Below are 23506 nucleotides of genomic sequence, written 5' to 3' on the forward strand. Positions count from 1 at the left end.
TATATGAAAGTTGCTATGAGTATAGATCTTAAAAGTTCCCATCACATGGAAAAAAAAAAGTTCTGTCACTGTGTGTGGTGACAGATGGTAACTAGACTTATTGCAGTGGTCATTCAAAATATATAAAAATAATACACCATTATGTTGTATACCTGAAGCTACTACAATATTACATGTCAGTTATACCTCAATAAAATAAATAATAATGATGATGGGAAGGAGAAAGTACAAAGCAAAAGTCCACTTGCAAAGGTTTGTCTCTCTCAGTATGAAAGACCCCCCATTGATAGGGAGGTATAAATATAGTGAAGACCTTAAGGAATTAACTTTGGGGTGGAGTGAGGGGGTGGGATGAACCTCTTGGCATTTCTGTGGCTAACTGAACATGGATTTGAGTAGAGGAAGAATGGAATTGACCCAGGAGAGCAATTTTGGTTGCAACTGCACTAAAGCTCACCACCATTTTAGTACAATGATCTACCACAGGGGAAACAATCTGTTCATTGTCTGGGATATTATGGGTTCAGTCAGGCAAGGAAAGAGTGTGGTAAAAGTGCCCGAAACACCTAGGAGTAAAGAAATCGAACAAGAGGCGTTAAGAGGGAGTGAACATTGGAGAAAGGCGAGAAGTAAAAACAATCAACACGAGGATTTCATTCTATGGACAGACAAGTATAACAGAACAGCACAGACAATATCTCCTGGGGTTTTCTTTTTTAAGTAAAAGTAGAGAAAAGGAAGGGTTTCTATCTACTTTATGTAGAAGGCAGTCTTCTATACATTGACAACAACAGGTCACCAGACATCTGCTTATAAATCTATTGGCAACGTCTGGAAAATCTTGGTGAATGAGTAAATGGGTAGGCCAAGCAGGAAGAATTTATCCTTTGTGAAGTATTCAGTCCACTGTTAATACTTCACATGTAAATTTAACCAACTGAATGTTTGGGCCCTCTAAACAATGGCCCCCCAAATTGAAATGCCATGTAAGTATGAAATGAAGTAGATATTCTTTTTTTTTTTTTTAAGATTTTATTTATTTATTTGACAGACAGAGATCACAAGTAAACAGAGAGTCAGGCAGAGAGAGGGGAAAGCAGACCGCCTGCTGAGCAGAGAGCCTGATGCAGGGCTTGATCCCAGGACCCTGGAATCATGACCTGAGCCAAAGGCAGAGGCTTTAACCCACTGAGCCACCCAGGTGCCCCTGAAATAGATATTCTTGATGAAAGCATCATTCTGTCATCAAACTGCTTCAGTACAAAACTCTGTGTTTACTTAACTTTTCAAAGAGTCAAACCCATGACTTTTTTTAACGAATATTTTCTGCTCAACCAAAAGATACTATCACTCCCTCATTTATCGATTAAATAACCATTTGATAAAACACACTGTAGCTCCAACACCCCACAGCTCTAGCTGCACCAGTTTCTTTTCAGGAAAATATGTGCGAAGAGCCTTTAAATTAACCTGCAGAGGGAAAGTCAAAGCCATCAGTCGAGGTCAGTGTTACACTGAGAGCCAGATGACATGGTAGCTGTCCAGTCACCTTTGGTATGATTTTCTTAGCAAAGCTCTTTGTTTTCCAATCTTGCTGATGATTTGTCCACCACTTTCCACAATAACTACCCCCTCATACTGACAAACAGGAAAAAACCACTCAAGTTCTTTCTTACATAATGTTTTTGTGTGTGGGGGAGAGATCCAGAACTCAAAGAACCTTGATGCTTTTTATCAATTCCACTACACGTCAAGGGCAGGAAATAAAAATATTTTTCTCTTCCGACTCAAATACAATACCCCTTTGTGAAGTTGCTAAGAAGTTACAAATATCAAATCTGGGAAAAATTTCAGGTGACAGATAGGCATCAAAATATTTCATTCGGCTAAAAATATCTCTACACTTCTCTTTGCATTCCAACTCACATCACACTACAACTCAGGATGATGAACAAAATCTGTTTCCCCCTTATACTGGCAGTGACTCTGAGGTCACAGAAAGAAGAAAAGTATCCTCCTGTGTTATGACACTGAAGTCTCCATAGACATGTGGCAGTTCAGAGCAGTTGTTTTCAGCATGGAAGCAAGACAGAAGAGGGAAGAGAGACCAAGTCAAACGACTGTGTCTTGGTTACCTGGCACCTAGACCTTAGATCAAAGACCCAAGAGGGACCTCAGGCAATGTGCGCAGTCCCACAGAGAGCTGAGTCTGTGGTAGCAAAGCTTGTGCAGTCCCAATCAGCCGCCTCAGCACCAATAAAAGTGGCTCCTCAGGAAGGGTAACCATCCTCATGGCAGTAGGCTGGTCTAGAGTCTAGAGATGAACCCAGTGGCAACATGGGATGTGTGTAGTCCAAGGTAGACTCCAGTGCTCCAACTCCACAGCAGGGCAGACACATGAGAAAAGACAAAAAGAAAAGAAAGATTCCACCTTGGGGAGCAGGGTAAAGGCAATGGAATAAGTAGGTAAGCATTGGGTCCCCAGTGGCACCTGGGCCTCTATCTCCACTGCAGGCCTCTCCCTGCCACCCCAGAGTCTCCCACTCCAGCTGCTCTCCTCAACGGGAGCAGAAAATAGATGACAGCTACGTTTTCTTCAACTCTTGCCAAGAAAAACACTGCAAGGTTAAGAACACAAAAGGCTTCAAATATCTTGCTACCGAGGTTCCTTTTTATAAATTTCAGTACACACACATACACACACACAGAAGAAAATTCATTTTTAGTCAAAGGGTTCAAGAATGTTGACCATCTTTCAAGGAGTCACTATGTTCTTAAACTCTTTCAACAGCTCTATTTGTTTTCAAAAGGGTCAGAGATTTATTTAATAGCAGTTTATCTTTCAGCTGGCCCATTACAAGCTAAAGAATAACACAGAAAGCAACCAGCATAATCATGGGTTGGAGTTGAGAAGGCTGGAGAGAAGGGATGGGGAGTCAGAGACACAAGACTGAAAGAGAATTCACCGTGTTATTTGCTGCAGGAGACCCTGACCATGGGCAAAAAAGCTTAAATATCAGATAAAAAGACAGAAGTCCTCATCTAGAAGAGGAAATATTTCCATGGCAGTCTTGTTGACGTGCCCCCTAAATCCGTCACCCATGTGAAAAAACAACCAGGATCTGTGAAATGATGGGGAGAGTGATCGTTCACTTCAAATACAGTAACATCTTTCTACCAAGTGATAAAAACCTATCACAAAATAAATACACACCATATGCTCTCTATAAAAGTATGACACAGTAATGTCTTTGTTTTTTCATCAGAAACCTGGCCAAGACATCAGGACCCTGGAGTGTAGCTCTCCTCTGGGGTTCTGAAGCCTGCAGGGGGAACTCAGACAGGGATGGAAAAATTGAGATGGTGACAACATTCCTTCATCTGCTGTCCAACTAATCATGCTTGTAATGCAGACAGAATGATCACAAGGATACATTTCAGTCTACTGGAGAACATGCTAGCCTTGATCTCTGCAATCAAAGAAAAAGAAGAAAGCTTCAATTTGGGACAGAATGGACCCAAAGGCTAATTGTCATATATTAAACCTGGTGTGTGTGTGGGGGGGGAAGGGGATTCTTGTTGTTGTTTTGAGGAAATCTCATGAAAAACCAACTGTTTAAAATCCAAGTTCTCTTAGGGACAAAACACTTTCCATGCAATAGCTCAAAGATGTCCCTAATACTGTAATAAACCTGTTTCGTGTGTTTTATGTTTTTATATTAATTATTTAAACCTAGGTTAAAATATTTCTATTAAAATACATAAAAATACACAACAGGTACATGTATAGCAAAAACTAAATACCTCTAGCTGAGTTAGACCTTCTGTGCTTGAAGGACATCAGTTGTCTTAGGAACAAATGCTCCTCACTGGTAACGAAGTGGGGGATTCACCAGTAGAATTAACACGTGCCTCTCTTAGACTCAGTCCCACGGGTTACTTTCTCCCTCACAAATCACAAATTTTCACTCTCATCAAATCAACATGTCACTCATAAAAAACATACTGATACCAAAGATAGGACTATGAATTATTTCTTTTTTTTTTAAGATTTTATTTATTTATTTGACAGACAGTGATCACAAGTAGACAGAGAGGCAGGCAGAAAGAGAGAGAGGAGGAAGCAGGCTCCCTACTGAGCAGAGAGCCCGATGTGGGGCTCGATCCCAGGACTCCGGGATTATGACCTGAGCCGAAGGCAGAGGCTTTAGCCCACTGAGCCACCCAGGTGCCCCCCATTAATTATTTCTTAAAAGTCGACTGATCTCTTGACCATTATATTTGGTAGTCAGTTTTGCTAACATCAAAATGGATTAATTCTTTAGCAGTAATGTGAGATCCCATTAAGATTTTGATCATTTTTTTAGTTCTTCTTGTCACTGTATTGGAGTTCATTCATCTAAGTGCACACAGTAAATGCTTCCTCTCTTACTGTTAATCCCTGCACTGATGTGAGACTGTCCCTCTGACGTAGGAAAATGCCTAGCTCAGGTTTGCTCACGGTATTGTAAAATGCAGCGATGGATGGACTTCTGGATACAGCTGAAATAACCATGTGGCAAGAAATCTTACAAATACTTATTTTACAATAACGGAACAAGAGAGAAACGGGGAAAATAGGTCAACCTCTGAAAATAGGTAGCGTGGGCTATTGAAGAGCAAAAAAAAAAAAAAAAAAAAAAAAAAGTCAGGAAAGAGGAGGGCTAGCTGCCAGCCAATCAGTTTTCTCCTTCCCTCTCCCCAACCCATTTCTGTTTTGTAAGTCTACTTAAATCAGTTTTTCTCCTACGTATTTCTTTTTTTCCCACCGGTTCTTATTGCTAATTTCATTTATTTAAATTTTTAGTCCTCAATTACCTTGTTTGACTAGTTTGAGAGCAAACACCTCCTACCATTAGTACTTTCTCAGAAAACAAACCATCTGCACACACACACACACACCCTTTATCTATAGATTATATATATGTGGATACATATATGGATATAGATATAAATATGAATTTCCTAGGCTTCTCCATATTCCTAAAAGCAAAATGCAGCAGTAGCAGAGTCTGCATAAAATTAATAAGTTAGGCTCTCTTAAGGCTGGTTAGTTATTCTGAGAGTGAAAATTTAAACAGAAAGGAGGAAGATGAAATGAGAGTCTATCAGAAGAGACTCCAGCAAACTCAGGACTAGGGTGAAAATCCCTTGGTTGTGCAATAAGAGGAAAGGGAACTTGAGGCAGTCTGAACCCCACTCCAGCACAGAGCGGCCAAGAATAAGCCAGCAAACACAGGCCAGCTCCCAGCTGCTCCTCATCTTACAACATGGCTCAGGTCAGGTTTTCTGATGTCAGTGCGGGGGGTCAGCTCTAGGAAGGGCAGGGAAACCTCAGTGAATATTCAAGTTGTATCCTCTATGGTATTTGCAGGGATCTGGCCAACAATAGCCAGGGGGCTGTTTACCAAACTCATTCTCCAGCACCACCCACAAAAATACCGGGGAGCTCACTGCCAACGCTTACATGGGGATCACACAGTAAGAACTGAATACAGCCATGTCCCACTCACTTCATAAGCTCTGTTTCTTGAGAGATGGCTGCTGGGGAAGAAATGACTGTTTACAGAAAACAGAGATCCCAGGAATTAATCCAGTCACCAGGATGAAAGTAGAATGAAAAACTGTTCATGATTCCATTCCATAGATCACACGAAGTGACTTTCCCAGGTCTGGGCTGTAAGACATCTCAGGATAAAATCATCACTCAAAACCAGATCTGGAAAAAGTGAGTGAACGGCTTAATAGGGCTGGTACGAATCACTGCAGAAGTTCTCCAAAGTCAAAAAAAGGATTCTCCAAACTGAAATATCAGAATGTCCTACATACTGGCCAAACCAGATGGAGATAAGTAGCTCCCATACATCCTTGTATTTCCAAGAGATCGAGGTTCCGGGCTCTGAAAGGACCAAGCAGAAGCTTACCTGCCATGGAGGGGCCGGGAGCTGGAAAGGGAGAAGGAATTCAGCCTTCTCCAATCTATACCTTCAAAGCTGAGCTTGAAGACTCTTGGGGCCTAATGGCTCTTATTTCATATCATTATAACAACTGCTTTGGTTCTGTCATTCTTTCACTATCTGTGTTCCTTTATGTTCCAGAGGTCAATTATATGCATCACTGCTTTGGATTCCCCTCCAGGTTCATGGGTCAGTCCAATACCCATTCCTACCTACCTCGCACCATAGAAATGGGCTTTGCACATCACTCCATAAGCATACGACTCTCCCTATTTCCTTACCCCTCACTCGTTATTGGCTGCCAAGCTTGAAAGCATCATTGCTTTAGGTCAACATATCTTCTTAACACTGAAAAAGGAACATAGCAGCCGTGGTCCCTGAGCCAACGAATCCTTAGTACCCACCAGAGTGTAGACCACAGCCTTTGAGACTGTGTTTGTTTCAGCACTGAACAGCCTATGTTTAGTTTAGTACCTGGCATGGAGGAGGACTCAATAACTATTTGTGGAGAGATTAGAAGTAACTTTTTTCCCCTCAAATTCTACTTTATTCTTTTATTCTCAAGTTATTCTCTGTACCAAACCAAGGTGGTTTGTAAATCACTGAAATCCTGGCTTAAGGGTATTACTGAACCCAAGAGACACAGTCAAAATCTCCAAAGTTCCCAAATTCATCCCAATAACCAATCCCCCTCCCGTTCCCTGTCCTTCTCCTGCTCTTCCTCCTCTTCATATCTGGAACCACATCACAGGCAAAATTCTAGGCTCTTGACCTATATTAGCTAATTTAATCTCTATGAAAAACATATAAGGTAGTGACTACATTATTCCCATTTGACAGACCAGGGAACAGAGGCCTCCGGAATTTCCCAACCCTGCCCAGGAGCGCACGGCTCAACTGCAAATCCAGGATTTGAATTTCGGCCATCGGACTCCAAAATGCCAGCTCCTAATCACCACACCATACCGCCTCTTGAAAACAGCTGTTGAGGAGACTAACCAAGGGCCGTGAGGAATTATATCCCAGCCAACCATTCAATAAAACCTTTACTGAGTGCCTGTTATGTGCCAAATGCTGCAAACAACCCCCCAACAACCACGAACATTGTTTCTATGTCACAGTCCTCATCCCCTCTGCTTTCCCCGTTGCCAACAGTACGCACACAGAATCTGCTAGCCGAGGACATTTAGGAAGAAGCTTTTCCTTCTCTTTATCTTTTTAAAATCCCTTACAGAACACAGCTATCCCTTCTCTCAGCCTTCTGTGGAACTCTAGCAAGAGCCAGGGGCCAGATGCTACAGCCTGAGATGGCACAGATGGAGATCTGAATGGAACTAAAGAAATGAAGAAAATGGTGTCTTAAAGTCCCTTGGCAACCTTGCTGGACCCTGCTTCATGGTCAAAAAGGCAAGCAAGAGAGAGAGAGAGAGAGAGAGAGTGGTATATTCTGGCTCCTTCTTCCCACCCTCGGAGAGATCTCCTGGGGTAGCGGAGGACCCCCCCCCCCACGAACACACCTTCCACCAAAGGCGGGAGGCAGAGGGGCTTGCACCAAGGCAGAACCTCTGCATGAAAGGCAGGCTGCGGACCCGTGCGGCCTCTGTCTGGTCTGACCTTCACGTTGAGCAGAACCCACCCAGGCAGCGCAAAACAATCCTCTTCACCCCGAGGCTGCTGAATCAGCGCCACCGCTGGGAACGACCCGAAGGGAGATTTCTGACTCCCGAGGCATTTGGTTTATTCAGCACCATGAAGGAAATAGCAGCCGTTCAGTGAGGGAATAAAAATGAGGAGTTGGCTGAATAAAGGTGATAAAAATAGATTTTCCAACTCTACGAAGATGAATCATTTTGCCATGGGGATTCGCCAGGCTCTGTTTCAGCTTGGTTTTCAACCCGGCCTCATAAATTTGATGAAGGAAAATTTCCTTCCCCTAGATAACCAGTGCCATGGAGCCGTTAGCATTCAGACAGGTCCGACAGGGATTTTATTAGAGAATTGCTCAGAAATAACCTCCATTCCTTCCCCGGCCTGCAATAATACTGACTTTGAAGGACAAGGTTCCAGGAGGGCTAGATGGGGAGAAGCAGCCCTTGAGCCCGGACTTGCTGCGTCTTTAAACCCCCTCCTCAATTTCCTCGATTCTCTCCCTCCTCATTTTAAGAAATGGAGATTTGTAGAACGCAAAGGGGTGGGTGGAAAGAACAGAATGTGAGAGGGGGCTCAGGTGAAACCACACCTCAGACGTTGGCAGTTGTGTTCTCCCCACGACACCACGTGCTGTGGGGGCCCAGAGGACTGCTGTTCGGATGAATCTTTAAGATGTAGCACAGTTGCTTTTCATTTGCAAAATTCTTGAAAATCCTCTTTCTTTTGACCAAACTATAAGTCTATGTGTCTTCCATGGCACACCCCAAAAGGAAAAAAAACAAAAAAACCAGGCTTTCCTTAGAGGATAGAAAAAACTTCATTAAAAGCAAGAGGTAGCACGAATTATCAGGGGACAAGGTGAACTCCAGAGGAAAGGAACTGTGATCGTATTTTAGCCACACCGCAAGTGTATAAAAGGAACTTCTTGGGTTTTTTTAACCCAAGTGTTAACCTCTAAATAGCTTCTTTCCTTCCCTCATGGACACCCGTAAACACATATAGGTGATGGGTCTTACTTACCCCCCCATGTGCTCCTGCTCTGCATTAAACTCCAGCGTGCCCACACCAGGAGATGGGTGGGGCATCTCTTCGTGGTGCTCAGGACACAGCAGCTGCAACCTTCCCTCACATTCTCTCTCCCCAGCCTGTCCCCAGCACAGCAAACCCAGCTCTGCCCAGGAGCAGACCGCCGCAGCCTGAAATGCTGATGAAGTGAAAGGGAACTTACTGGAAGAGAGCGTGATTGCCACACCTATTGGGGAGGGAGGCGGAGAATTCTGCTCCCTCTGAGGAGGGGGAACAGAATCCCCAAGAGATGCAGAGGCCCTAATGCAATTCTGCTGGAGAACTTTGTGACAGCTGCTAGTGCCCTGTAGGCACCTGATGCCATCGGTCAATGGGGCTGTGGGAAAGGCGCCCAAGCAAGAGGACCTGAGGGATGAGAGTTCAAGTTCTAACTCTGAAACAAAGTAGCTATGTGACTGCCTCCCCCACCCCAACTCAAGTCACTGCCTTTCTGATTCCCTTTCTGAAATCCTAAAGCCTTTGCAATCATCGTGAGCATAATAAATAATAAGCACAGATAGAAGTCTATTGGAAATATACTATGTACCATCCAAACCATATTAGGCGTTTTTTTTCATATTAGGCATTTTATGTACATCGTCTCATTCAATCCCACGGTATGGAGAGGAGATTTATCAAACGCACTGTATAAATGAGGAAACTGGTAAACTCACTCCATGAATTCCCCACGAAAATAAAGACTCATCATATCCATTCAGTGCTTTGAATTTAAATGTAGGCATTGAATCTTTGTGCCTGAAGTCGAGATGACATCTGAGGTTGGAATTTCTGCACTCTTGGATGATTAATGTGTTTACAGTGCTCCACCAGTATGATTCCGAGATACTAGTATTTATGGTTATGACCGTTCATGCTACTGCAAAATCCATTTCCCACCTGTTGCTTTTTATTAAACCTCCCTAAAGGACATGAAATATTTCTTCGTGCAAGAGTCTAAAAACGGGGATCCTGAAATACGTGAACAGAAACCTCGCGTGTGGATTTACCATTTGGAATTTTCAAATGCTATAAAATACAGTGTCTACAACCAATTCATCATTCATAAAAGCTTATTAGATTGATGCGCCAACTGCCGCCCCGTAACCTGCCAACTATTAGTACTGATACATCAAATGTTCGGCTGACGTTCAATATTTATTAATAACCTCTGTGTTTCTTTCCTAGCGTATCGTCTCCATGCATTATACTCTATTTTGTTTTTGACTTCATTCTAGTTTTTAAGGGAACTTTTTACTTCAGTACAGTTTTTGGATTTATAGGAGACTGCAAAGACAGTACGGAGCGTCCCAGCATAGCCTGTAGGCTGCATCTGACACAGCCGTGCGACACATTTATGACGGCTAATGAACAAACACTGGGATGCGACTCTTCACTAAATACCAGGTTTTTGTTTGGATTTCATTAGTTTTTCGCTAATTGGCTTTTTCTGTTCCATGATCCGATCCAGGACACTGCATTATTTTCACTTATCCTATCTCCTTAAGTTCCTCTGGATTTTTCCCGTTTTTTGATGGCCTTGACAGGAGTCATCCCCGGTCAGATATTTTGTACTTCATTCTGGGTTTGTCTGATATTTTTCTCATGGTCAGACAAAGGTGATGGGTTTCAGGGAGGAGGATCACAGAGGGGAAGTACCATTCCCATAAAACCCTATCAGTCATCCTTTTATTTTTTTATTATTTATTTATTTATTTATTTTTTAAAAGATTTTATTTTATTTTACTGAGAGAGATCACAAGTAGACAGAAAGGCAGGCAGAGAGAGAGAGGGAAGCAGGCTCCCCGCTGAGCAGAGAGCCCGATGTGGGACTCAATCCCAGGACCCTGGGATCATGACCTGAGCCGAAGGCAGCGGCTTAACCCACTGAGCCACCCAGGCGCCCCTATTTTTTTAAATATGTGTGGAACATATTTAAGTCCAAAAAAACTTGAAACCAAACAAAGTTAAATAGCAACAATTAATAAATCAACAATTAATTTATCAACAAGTGATAAATACCAACCAACTGACTCAGAAATATAATACTTTATATTGGGGAGAGAAAGACACAGAGGGAAGCTAATTTTCATACCCACTGAGACAAGGGGAGACCCAAGATTCTAGCAGGAAACCAGCTAATTACAAGAGAGGTGTCTAGCAAGTTCTTTTGAAATGTTTGCCAAGACAAACTTCCTACAAAAACAATCTCAGATTATGGCCCATTATAAGAGAAGTACTGGCTGAGCCTAGCACCGTTTGACCCTTTCATACAATGCTTGCAGAGATGAGGTGAAATTTCTTCTGTTGTTAAGCAACAGAACCCCTACAACTCCAGCTTCAGAGTACAAGCTAAAACTTGGTTCCAAAAAACAGAAGTAAAACTTGGGCTAAAATGTGTATTTCCTGCTATTATATATATTTTTTCCTCACAGTTCCTAACTGAAGGTCTGTTCCTGAGGGGAAAAGAGTGAGGAACTGATGTCATGTCACAAACTACTGAACGCGGTCCAGTGAAAGATAAGAGAGAACAAGTGGTTGCTTTCTTCAAAGAATGGTTTTTTGGTTTTCCCCAACCCCCCACCCCCGCCAGGGACAGGAAGGGGAAAAAAAAAAACTCGAAAAAATGTTTTATAAAACTGCTATATTTAACCCTCCACCTCGACACAGACACAAAATAATTATGGAAACAAGCTTGGAAAAATAATTTCTGGTGCACGAAGAGGACTTTAGCGAGCTGGTCTAGGCATTCATAACACATATGAGTAATTAAAGTGCTTGACTTGCTTACTCACTGTTAGGGGCTGACGAGTGTAGCTCCCTGCCCTATTTATTTATTTATTTATTTATTAAAAATATTTAATTTATTTAAAAAAAAAGATTTTATTTATTTGACAGACAGGGATCACGAGTAGGGAGAGAGGCAGACAGAGAAAGAGAGGGAGAAGCCGGCTCCCCGCTGAGCAGAGAGCCCAATGCAGGGCTTGATCCCAGGACCCTGAGATAATGACATGAGCCAAAGGCAGAGGCTTTAACCCACTGAGCCATCCAGGCACCCCTCCCCACCCCATTTATATATTGAAGTCAGAACACCCGTAACTCAGAAATGGGACAACATGTGGCGATAGGGTACTTAAAAAGGTAATTACCATTAGAGTGGGCCCTAATCCCAATATAATCCATGTCCTTCTAAGAAGAGATTAGGCCACAGACATGCGCAGGCACACAGCAGAGACCAATATAAAAAGATGGCTGTGGGAAAGCTAAGGGGAGAGGCCTCAGAAGAAACCAACCCTACCCTCATCTTGATCTTAGACTTCCAGCCTTCAGAACTGTGAGAAAGTTCATTTCTGTTACTTTAGGCCCCCCAGGCAGGGATCTTCTGTCATGGCGATGCTAGAAAACTAACCTGCTTACCTAGTACTAAGAGGGAAGTCTCAGGGAATTTGAGAAGCTAGCAGCTACGAGATTGGTAGATACTGTATTTCAATTAATTGTCAGTTATTTGGAGATCTTCCTAAGCCACGATCTGTCATGATTTTCCTATCTAAGTGCAGTTGCTAATGGCTCCTCCTGTGGTCTCCAGCTAATTTCAACACCTCTCCTTCCTCCTCACTATTTCTGCCAACATAGCTCACACACTCCAAAGATAAGACTATAATTTGGGAGGGAAAAGCTTCAAAGCTTGTGGTTTTAGAAAAAGAAATAACTTGTCTCACATAAACTTAAGCATAAGGATTTAACTTCAAAATAATCCATTCATTAACCTCATCCAATTTTTTTATAACTTTTTCCTTGAGTTCCAAACCAACATTTCCAGTAGTCTGCCAGACATCTGCACATGAATGAATACCTCTTAGATAGAGCCAACGCAAAATGTCCAAAAGAGAATTCATCTTTTCTCTTGGAAACCACTTTTCATCCCCAGCTCCCATGATTCCTTTTAATGGCATAGTTATTTTCTAGGTTGTTTGAGTCCAAAATGTAGATGTCATTTTCCTCAGATTATTTATCCGATTTTATCAGTTCTACAATGTACACTTTTTTTTAAACCTCTGAGGTAAATACGCATCTTTCCATTGCTGGTGTCTTACTGCCATGCCATAAATTAATTGGCAGCTTTTTTCAATTAGTCATATTTCACAAAACGGTGTGTCCTGTAATTGATGACAAATTATACTCAGGGAAAAACATAGAAACATAAATTCTATCTCCTCACCTCCACTCCCACTGCTTCTACCAAGATTTAGGAGCTTGTCATCTCTTACTTGGACTACTTGTGTCCTAACTGACTTTTGCTGCTGGTCTCTTTCCACAGTCTGCTTTTCACACAGTTGTCTGGGACATGGGATTCCTTTGTTTTCAATGGCTCTTACTCATAGAAAACATGTCCAAACACCTCCAGGTGGCATGTCTGGTCCACCCTGTCCACTTTCTGCAGCACTGATTTCTCTCAGCAGTCCTAAGACCCCAGCTGCGGCCACATGCAAATACTAGCCCTTCCAGACAAGATCCGGGCTCTTGTGGCTTCAGTCCATTCTCCTTCCATCCCTGGAAGCTAGAATGTGCTTCTCCCAACTCTTTACTCTTCCCTATTAGTGGATGCCCAGTTCAGACAGATCCCACAACTTCCCAAGTTCTTATCTCAAATAGGTATTTTTTTCTTGTCCCTTCCTTCTTTATTAGACTATATGTATATATTTGTCTCTCAGAACGTGACCTCCTGAAAGGCAGGAATTATGTCTTGAGTCACAAGTAGGTTTTCAGCTGGGAAGCAAGAGAGAACATGTCATCTCTCTTTAGTGTATCTGGGCAGAGGGAAGCTGGAAGGCAGAGCTGAAGTGTCATGCAAGAGAGGAGGTCCAAGGAAAACTGTTATCTTTAAAGTCCTATAAGAGATGCATTTTAAGGAAAATAAGCAATCTTTGGACTGATTTCTAAATAGATTAACATAACCATTTCACTCACTGTGGCAGGCAGCTTCTGAAGAGCTCCCAGGAACCCTTCCTCCTGGTCACCCTATAGGTCCTTGTGAGATCTGCCCTGGAGGGTGGGCTGACTAGGGACTTGCTTTTGTTTTATCTTATTTTTGTGACTTGCTTTTAATTAAGACAATATGGCAGAGGGGATAAAACGTTATTTTTAAGATAAGGTTAAAAAGGACTGTAACTTCCATCTTCTTTGTTCTCTCTCTCTCTTTCCGGTTCTTCTTGCTGGCTCACTCTGGTGAAATGAGCTGCCACATTATAAGATGTTTTATGTGAACAGGCCCACATAGCAAGGGACAGAAGACGGCTTTGGCCAACATCCTACAAGGAACTGAATCCTGCCAATACCCGCGTGAGTGAGTTTAGAAGCAGATCCTTCCCTTGTCAAGTCCTGACATGACATCGGCCAGCTCCTTGATTGTCGCCTTCTGAGAGACGCTAAACCAGGGACCCAGCTAACCCATGCCCAGAGTCTTGACCCACAGGAAGTATGAGACAATAAATCTTGTTTTAAGTCACTAAGTCCTGGGGTAATCTGTTACACAGTAATGGATAATTATACAGTCACTGAATAAAAAAATCAGAAGGTAGATAATCACAGGATGAATGGGAAGAAGAAAGAAAGAAAGAACAACCCTCCATTCAGTCTTCCCAAGTGCTCCAAACAGATGTTCAAGGGAGCCAACTTATTGGTCTGATCCAATCACATCAGTAGGCATCAGAATTCTTTCATTCTGTCCAACTCACTGGAGAATGGCTCTCATCAATGGTCACACTTTTACCTGGTATTCACTATACGGTCAAGTCTTTTGGTTTAGTTCGCCAATTACCTGTAGTCCTGGTTCCCAAGAGCAATATATTCAGTGGGAAATAAAACTGGAATGTCACCTTAGCTCAGGGAAAGCCTTAAATGCCTTTCTGAGGTATTTGTATTGTACTCCATATGCAGTGGGCAGCCAGAGAAAGTTATTCGAGAAGATAATGGACATGAGACAATCGGTACTCTTAGAAGCTACCGGTGAAAGCTGTTAGAACTAGCAGCACACTAGCCATACTGACTTGGAGGGCATCAAATGAACTAAGCACCGCCTAGGTTCCCATTCTACCATTTGACTGAAGGCAGGATCGAGCACCAAAGACTTTGCATGTTTTGTTGTTGTTGTTTCCTGCAGTCTTTGCTCAGTTGTGTCCAAACCTACTAAAATGCTAAGCCCAGCCTTGGCACCATACTCAAAAGGAGCGAATTGAGCATTCCTTCTGTGTGTGGTATGAGAACACGACCGAGGTTTCTCTCACCATGCCAGGGAAGAGGATAAAGGAAAGTGTGTCATTAAACTCAATTTTGGCTGAGATTCTTCACGAGGTCTATTCATTTCTCTCTGTGAAAATACCTCCTGCACACAGAACATCTCTCAGCTGCCAGTTTTCACTTGTCCCTCAAAGACAAGCAAGACCACCTCCGGAGACCCCTCATCATGACCACGCCACTACCGCAAAGACCAGAGGAAGGCGGGAAAACACACTGAGAGGGAGGATTCCAAGTCTCTCCCCCTCCCCTGGCCGTGAAGGAGAATTCTGTGTTGCCTACCTCCCGAGTCTTTGTTACCCAGTATCAGAACCATGTGTGAAGGGGGAATTGAAAGGAGCTGAGTGTAGCGGACTGCTTTGCACTAGAAAAGGCTGAGGGTGAGCAGAGACAGAGAAAAGGATCAGAAGCAAGACAGATGAGACCAAGTCCAGTGTGAGTCTGCACGATTTTAGGAAGTTGGAGACAGGGAGAGATTTGAAGTGAGCTGGCGAGAGTAAGATTTGTGCGTGTGTATGTGTATGTGTCGAGAGAGAAACTCTAACAGAAAGAGAGGAGGGCATTTTAGAAAGTTCTGCTGCACGTTATAAACGGAACCACTCATAACATTCTTTTTTAAGACTTCAGTAAAGATTTCTAATCTATTATTTTATCATTTGTTGAAGGGTGCCCCATGGACTGTGGGGCTTGAGGTGTGGCCACATGGAGACTGATTTTAAATTTTACCCATTAAAAACAGGCCACCACCTCAGTTTGGCAAAGTTAATAAACCTTAAGTGAGACGGATGAGAGGTTGTCTTCTCCAAACATATGAGACCTCCTTAGAGGTTGACACTTCTGGAAATAGATATTCAGGAGTGTTGAGGTCCAGTGACATAGTAAAAGGCCTAAAGGACATAGCGTAACATACCAGAAAAGGCACAGTCTCTGGAGTTGGGCAAACCAGGGTCCAAATCTCAATTCTGCCTCTTGTTTACTGGAAAGCTGGTAACTTACGCCTTTGCACCTTTGTTTCCTGAGATATGTAAGGATAGAGCAATAACTACATCGCAGGGCAATTGTAAAGACTAAGGATAATCCAGCACTGTACCTGGTCCGTGCTAGGCATTTACTCTATGATGTTTATTATTATGGTCATTTACACCTCTGGCACCTCTCTTTGCATGCTCTGCCTCCCTCCAGGCCTCAAACGGTAACTTCAAGTGGAAGAGAAACAGAGGCTGAGAAGAGAACTTGGACTGGCTTCTTCTGAGGACACCTATAAGCCAGCCTCTTGAAGGGAAGGGAAATGCTCGAAAAATTCTAAAGGCAGTTGTAGAATAAAAACCTAAAACATCGGACATTGCTGGAGATGAGCTAAGGCACACAGGAGCTAACCTGCAGGTAGGATTTGCAGAAAACCAGTCCTTAGCAGGCAGATACCCACAACACCTGGGCCTCACATCTACGGTGTTGTCATCTTCCTAAAATGATGACGTTTGTGTAAGGGCTTTTCACAACTGCTACTCAGTTTTCAACGGCTTTGTGTGTTTACTTTTTGTCCAGAACAATATTTTTAAGCTTCTCATAATATGGAAATCTCTACAGCCTTTTCATCTCTTCCCCTGCTCTGACCTTCCTCAGAGGACGAAACACCAACCCGTCTGCTATCAGTTTCGTAAAATAAAGCAGATACCCTTTCAAAGCTTCCTATAGTCCACAGAGTTTATGGAAACTTACATTTTTTAATCCATTTCAGGAAGCTCAGCTCTAAGTATATTTGCAATGTTATCTTTGGATTAAGGAAAAATACATCCTTTTTCTAAAAAATAAGTTTTTGAGTGGGTTAGGCTAACTAATGGTAGGATAATTCTACTAGTTCCATTTCTGCTAAACCTTACTGAACTTCAGCTCGAGTCAGATATCTAGCATTCATGAGGCAAAGAGTTGCTCCAAGAAGTTAAAGCCTTTCACAGAGCTTGGGAAGATACTTAGAAGGTAGTGGCCAAAAGATGGCAGGGGCAGGAGAGAGATGAACTAAAAAAGCAAGTCTTTGCTTTCCCTTCTTTCCCACAGAGGGGAAATAATCTGTCATTTACATGTATCCCGTTTTCAACTGGAACCATTTATGAGTAAGACAACCAAGGAGGAGGGTGACCTGGGCTCTGGACCTATCTCGGCATTTACTCTTTGTGTGATCTTGGGCAGAGCTCCCCTTTATAGACCCACATGTCCTCATCTGTAACCCAAATATCTCTAAGATGCCTCTCCAGCTGTAAAATTCTGCTTTTTTTAAAAAAAAAAGATTTTTTAAAATTTATTTATTTCTTTGACAGATCACAAGTAGGCAGAGAGGCAGGCAGAGAGAGAGGAGGAAGCAGACTCCCTGCTGAGCAGAGAGCCCGATGCGGGGCTCGATCCCAGGACCCTGGGTTCATGACCTGAGCCGAAGGCAGAGGCTTTAACCCACTGAGCCATCCAGGTGCCTCTGTAAAATTCCCTTTTTCACAAATCGCTTTCATCCTCATGGATTCACAGGCAAGATCAGGCAAATATTTCATGATAGCTCTACAAAGGTTCCGCGCCCGAGGACAGAATCCCCAAATATCATCTCTTCCCCATTACACTTCATACGTGCACGCGCGTGCACACACACGCACGCACACACACACACAATGGTCGTTACAATTAAAATCTGTGCAAGAGAAAGCTTCATCCCTAAGTTCCTATTGTTAGCAAGGATTTCATACATTTGTGTCTCTTCCACATAGTCTGTTTCTGGGATGAAAGAGAATTTCGCACACTCTCTAATGACCATTAAATTACATTTTGGGATGTGGCTTGATTGTGCAATCCTGACACACTGGCAGATTAAAGGGCAGCATTTTTCAACGTCTTTGGTATGCCAAGACCTAAATTTGAGGTCTTTGTCTCTGGCAACAGCTCACTGTATCACCAACACCTAAAAAAGAATGCGAGCATCTGCAGGCGGTCACCACGCGGCTGCGTATGTCAGCAATCCTTACAGAAGAAACCCAGACCCGGATCCAGGGTCTTTGCATCCTTGCCAGGAAATCATTTTCAACTACTTTGTTTTAACACCTTCACCCCTGAATTCTTTGTAACCACAGCTCAACTCAGGGGCTGAACTACACCTATTCATGCCTTTGTAAATCTACACATGTTTATAATTTGGGGTTGCTCTGTGAAAACACACTTTTCTATTTATCTTCAAGTCAAGCAGCTGGGCCATCTTAATGGATTCTTCTCAACACCAGGCCATTAAGACACACAGGCATGGGTTCCAGGCATGAAACCCCTCCTGGCCACGCTTCTTAGGTCTCCGTGGCTACTGAGGACTTCTTGATCGCTAGATGGTCAAGGACCTGTCAACCCCCTGACAAGAGTTCAAACCAGACTAGAGGTCTGTGGGTAGCACCTGAGCAGCTCTGTCTGCTCTTTCCTGACTGTCACAAATAAAAGAGGAAGAAAATGTCATGTGAAAAATGCGCTCACATAAAAGTCTGCCATCTCAGGGGCGCCTGGGTGGCTCAGTGGGTTAAGCCACCGCCTTCGGCTCGGGTCCTGATCCCAGGGTCCTGGGATTGAGCTCCGCATGAGGCTCTCTGCTCAGCAGGGAGCCTGCTTCCCTCTCTCTCTTTCTCTCTCTCTCTGTCAAATAAATAAATAAATAAATAAGACTGCATCTCTGCTGACCCAAGATGGTCAAATCTACTGCTTACTCAAGGTTGCCCACCCCAGCCCCTCAAGAAAAGAGAAGTAATGTCTTTTAATTTCCAACTCTTTATATTGCAAATTTTTAAGCCTACAGAAAAGTTGCAAGAACAGTACCATGAAAACTGTAGACCCTTTCTCTAGAGCCAACATTTTGCCACATTTTCCTCCCTCTCTTCCTTCCTTTCGGTCTCTCTCTCACTCTCTCCAGTGTTTGTGTAATATAAAATTATACACCGCAGACACAGAATTCTATTTGCTGAACAGTCTTTGACAATATAGTTTTCAGATGCAGCAAGTTCAAGACTGAGAAAATACTATTATCTAATATTCGATCTACATCAAATTCCTCCAGTTGTCCCAAAAATGTCTTTCACAGGTGCTCCTTCTCAATCAAGGATCACATGTCTTTTGGCATATCACCTTAGTCACCCTTCATCTGTAACCATATTTCTAGCCTTTTGGGGAGGGAAGGTGTCTCCATGGTATGTCCTCTCATACTGGACTTTTCTGATTATTCCCTCAGAGTTGGATTCAGGCCAAATATTTTGGCGGACATTCTATCAAGGTGATGCTGTGACTTCTTAGTGCATTACCAGGACACCTTTCGTTGTTTGTACCCGCCATACATATTGGTAACTTTGATCATGGCCAATTAACTATTTAAAGCTACAATGTCTTAACATAAATATTAAACCATTTACATACCTTCTATTTCAAATTGTTAACAACAGTTTTTCAAAATCTTACTCCCCAAAGCATATTTCAAAAGTTATCTTTTATCTCTCTAATATATTCCATTTTTCCTAAACTAAGAAATGCTGTTATTCTATGATAAAAGGTCATACGCACCATAAACATTAAAGGCTTCCCAAAGGAAGTGGTTTTTCACTGGGTCTTGATAAATAAATTGGATTGTGTTGAGAATCCAGGGGGAAAGCATTATATTCACATGAGGTATCATGAGCAAAGGCACTGTACATGAGAATAAATAATGTTTGAGGAACTGTAGGTTGACTATAATAATCCAGGCAAGAGAGCAGGCCTACTCTAGGCCTTGTTCACGGGCCAAGGAGATGCAGACAAGCAGACAAATGGGGGAAAGCTGCCTGATTCTCTGAGAACTGAACTTGGGCAACTATAGGTCTGTGATGCCTTTATTGGCACTGGGAAATCAGTGGGTGGGAGTGGTCATTTAATTCTAATTTGAATATGTTACATTGTGGTGCTGGTAGGACATTGAGATGGAGCTGTCCAGTAAACCGAACAAGAGGTCCAGAGTTCAGGAGAAAAAAATGTGGTGAGCAATGATGATTTGGGTCAGTGCTATGAAAAGTGGGAATCATGGAAACAGATAAGAACATGCATGCAGAAAGAAATCAGACAACAGATCTGTTGTCTTCTTCAGAAAGAACCTAGAAGAACATTAACAGAACGGGGGGATGGAGGAGAGAAGGGTGGCAGTTCTGTTTCTCGCCAGGAACCCAACTACTATACGAGTTTTTGGCAATGCTGTTTTGAAGGTAATTGTAGGCGAGGAAACACATCTGACCAGATTTGTAGTATCAGGAATCATTAATGAATGGGTAGCAATTAATTACATTTAGATAAGTATTTTCAGGAGGACTAAGGCTAACTCTGCTGTGTGTGTTTCCAACACCATCATGCAATTAACTCAGTTCTGACACTCTGTACCTGGAGATCATGTCAGATCCCACAGATTAAGGGCCCAGTCCCGTGAGACTTGCTCCCCTCCCCACTTCACGTAACAATCCCAAAGCCAAGTTGTCTCCTGTGTTTGTGACCAATGGGCTATAAATCTGAGGTTCCCATGACCCCCTCCTTGGGCTTGGTTAATTTGCTAGAGTGGCTCACAGAACTCAGAAAAACATGGACTGATATTTACCAGTTTACTATAAAGGATATTTTAAAGGATACAGATGAATAGCCACATGGAAAAGTACGTGATAGGGCAAGATATGTGGGAAAGGGCAGAGAACTTCCACACTTTCTGGGCCTGCCACTCTCCCCAAATCTCCCTGGATTCACCAACCAGGAAGCTCTCCAGACCCCGCCCTTTTGGTTTTTTATGGAGGCTCCACTGGCCACTGGCTTCTGCACTCAACTTCCAGCCTTCTCCCTTCACTGAGGTTTGGGGATGGGGCTGAAAGTTCCAACCCTCCAATCACCTGGTTGGGTTCCCCTGGCAACCATCCTCCACCCCCCACCTTGGGGCTTTCCAGAAGTCACCTACCTCATTCACATAAAGTCAGGTGTGGTTAAAAGGGGCTTGTTGTGAATAACAAGACACTCCTTCAAACTTTACAGGACTAGCGCTATTTCAAGAACCAAAGACAAAAGACCAAATATTACTATAAAGATGTCCCCGTGGCTCTTACTGCTTAGGAAATTCCAAGGGTTTTAGGAGCTCTGTGCTAGACATGGACAAAGACCAAATATATTTCTTATTACAAACAACCACAATAACAAACTGGTAAAAAAAAAAAAAAAGATATAGGTGATAAAGAATGAAGATAAGTGAGGAAGTGTTATTCAGAAAAGGGCAAGAAAGAGGAAAAATGATGGAAAGGACAAAGTGGAAAGGAAACTCAAATGGAAAGGAGAAGAGGAGAAATAAAAGTCAAGGACAGCAGTGGGAGGAAAGCAACCATGGCCCCTTGTTTTCTTTAATCAAATTCCTGCCTGCTCTAAAGTGGAGGCAATATGTGAAGAGTAACATTTGATCCATGATAAGAAATGCTATAAAGATCAATGCACATGTCCTAAACCTGTAATTTTGCTAGAATTATTTATGATTCACATTTGAATTAAAGTTTCAAAACCCTTTTCTCCTTTTCTGGACTCTGGGCCATTGCTTTGGTTTCTATGGATTTTACTCCCTTGACTTCATGCTGTGCATTTTATTCCTATAACATAAAATCCCAGAGTTCCAAGGTCAGGAAATGCCACAGGCTTGAGGCCAAACAGATATTTGTCAGCATTATTAAGACTGTGACCTTAACATTTGAGAGAAATGGACTTCATAAAAATTCTAAAATAATATATACACACATTACTATATGTAATACATAATACAGATACAGAGATTATTTTATAAAATATTCAAATCCATTCCTTCCAGATTTATCTACTGTCTATCCATCTGTTAACTTACCTGGCTACATGATTCCAACAAACGACATTAGAAAGATTTTTTAAAGAGTAATTACCAGCTTACCTACTGACCAGTATGGGAAATAAAATGCATTCACAGAAATATCAATTCTTGTGATTAAAAAAAAAAAATCCACTTTGTTCAACTTGCTGAAACCACAAACCTTATTACCAAAACCCTTATGGTTCACAAACACAATCTCTTTTTGCAGGGGAAAGGAGGTACCTCTAATTTTAATTAGTCATCCTGATATGGCTAAGAAACTTTCTGACAACCCTCAGTAAGGTCTGTGTAGGAGCCTGCCTAAATTCTTGATATTTTTCTAATTGTTTTCTGCCAAACCACATGCAGAGAAGACGGTCACACTGGAAACAGTCAGTGAGTCCTTACTGGGCCACATACATCCTTAGCATTTTGTGCACACGTGTATGTGTGCACGGTCCTTCCAGAACTAAGCTATATTTGTCTTCTTGATCTTCCACTTTCCCGCTTTTCACCTAAAAGGCAACATCAACTAAATAATTAACATGAGTCACCAGGAATTATATATCAATGCATTAAAAACTTCAGCTTCTGACCACATGTGACCCCACGCATTTTGTCTGTCTAAACGAATAGGTTCAGGAGGGCAAGGGCTTTTCTGAGACAAGTCTCCCGATGACATAAGGATCACCTGAGCACCCATTATGTCTTTAGAAGAGATTTGGTCTCCAAATGTGGTATTTAAACACAAGTAGATTTTAAGGCCCAAACCAGCAATTTATGATGGACGTCCTGCTTGTAAATCATGAAATTCTCCTTCTCGACCTCCCCTCCCTCCCCTTCCTTCCAGGGGAATGCAGTAAAAAATGAAATGAGAAAACCATAATTACAATCACATTCTTCCCCCTGGGGTCAACCTAATTATCAGCCTCTCACCCCAAAACAAATTCACCTCTTTAAGAATGATGGTCCTTATCACTCATGGGAAGGATACAAACAAAGATTAAGATGCCATTTAGGCATAACTGCGATCTTTCATTTTTAAGTGACCTCTCAGTTTAATGGATTCAATGTATCCTCATTCAAGTGTAACATATATTGCAGGGGAGAACTGTAATAAATGGCATTGTCATGACCCTTAGGTTAGAGCTAAGGAATATTGGAAAATAAATCTCAATTCTGGATACTCACCAATCCCGCAATGGGGGTAGGCAATCTATTGATCTTTTTAACAAGTCCTGGCTTTATAGCATTCAGCAACCTGTCATGAAAAAAGCAGAATGTCAAGTGAGGCATAAAGCAAGACGGATCACACAAATCACCTTTATCCGGGGCCACGGCTAAATTGCTGAATAGGAAAAGCAGTGAATTTAAAGCACGTAGTAAATCGCAGTAATCGATGAGCCTTCATGCATACAAGTGGAGAGCTTTGCCAACATCAAGTTTGTCCATAGCAGGTGAAGTTTTAGAACTGAGGAATGCTGAGAAAGAAGGGATGCAGATGGGAAGGTGCACCAAGGGAAAGGACACGGATATGAACGGGATGGAGGTCGGGAGGGAACTGTCTAGGACTGGAGCCAGCTATTATTACCACAGACAAGGCCTGTTCCCAATTCTCCTGGCCAAGGCAGGG

General features: G+C 42.5%; 1 protein-coding gene across 8 annotated transcripts in view; it reads right to left on the reverse strand.

Annotated features, from left to right (window-relative positions):
• The window catches only part of LIMCH1 (LIM and calponin homology domains 1), a 327707-nt gene that overhangs the window by 148892 nt on the left and 155309 nt on the right, over window positions 1–23506 (reverse strand). For all 8 annotated transcript variants that reach the window (XM_044224246.1, XM_044224244.1, XM_044224243.1 and 5 more), the window contains exon 3: window positions 23065–23134. In XM_044224246.1, coding sequence (XP_044080181.1) covers window positions 23065–23134 — 70 coding nt within the window. The remainder of the gene's footprint in view (window positions 1–23064; window positions 23135–23506) is intronic.

Source organism: Neovison vison, chromosome 11, assembly GCF_020171115.1.
Source record: "Neovison vison isolate M4711 chromosome 11, ASM_NN_V1, whole genome shotgun sequence".
In the NCBI taxonomy this organism is placed as follows: Eukaryota; Metazoa; Chordata; class Mammalia; order Carnivora; family Mustelidae; genus Neogale; species Neogale vison.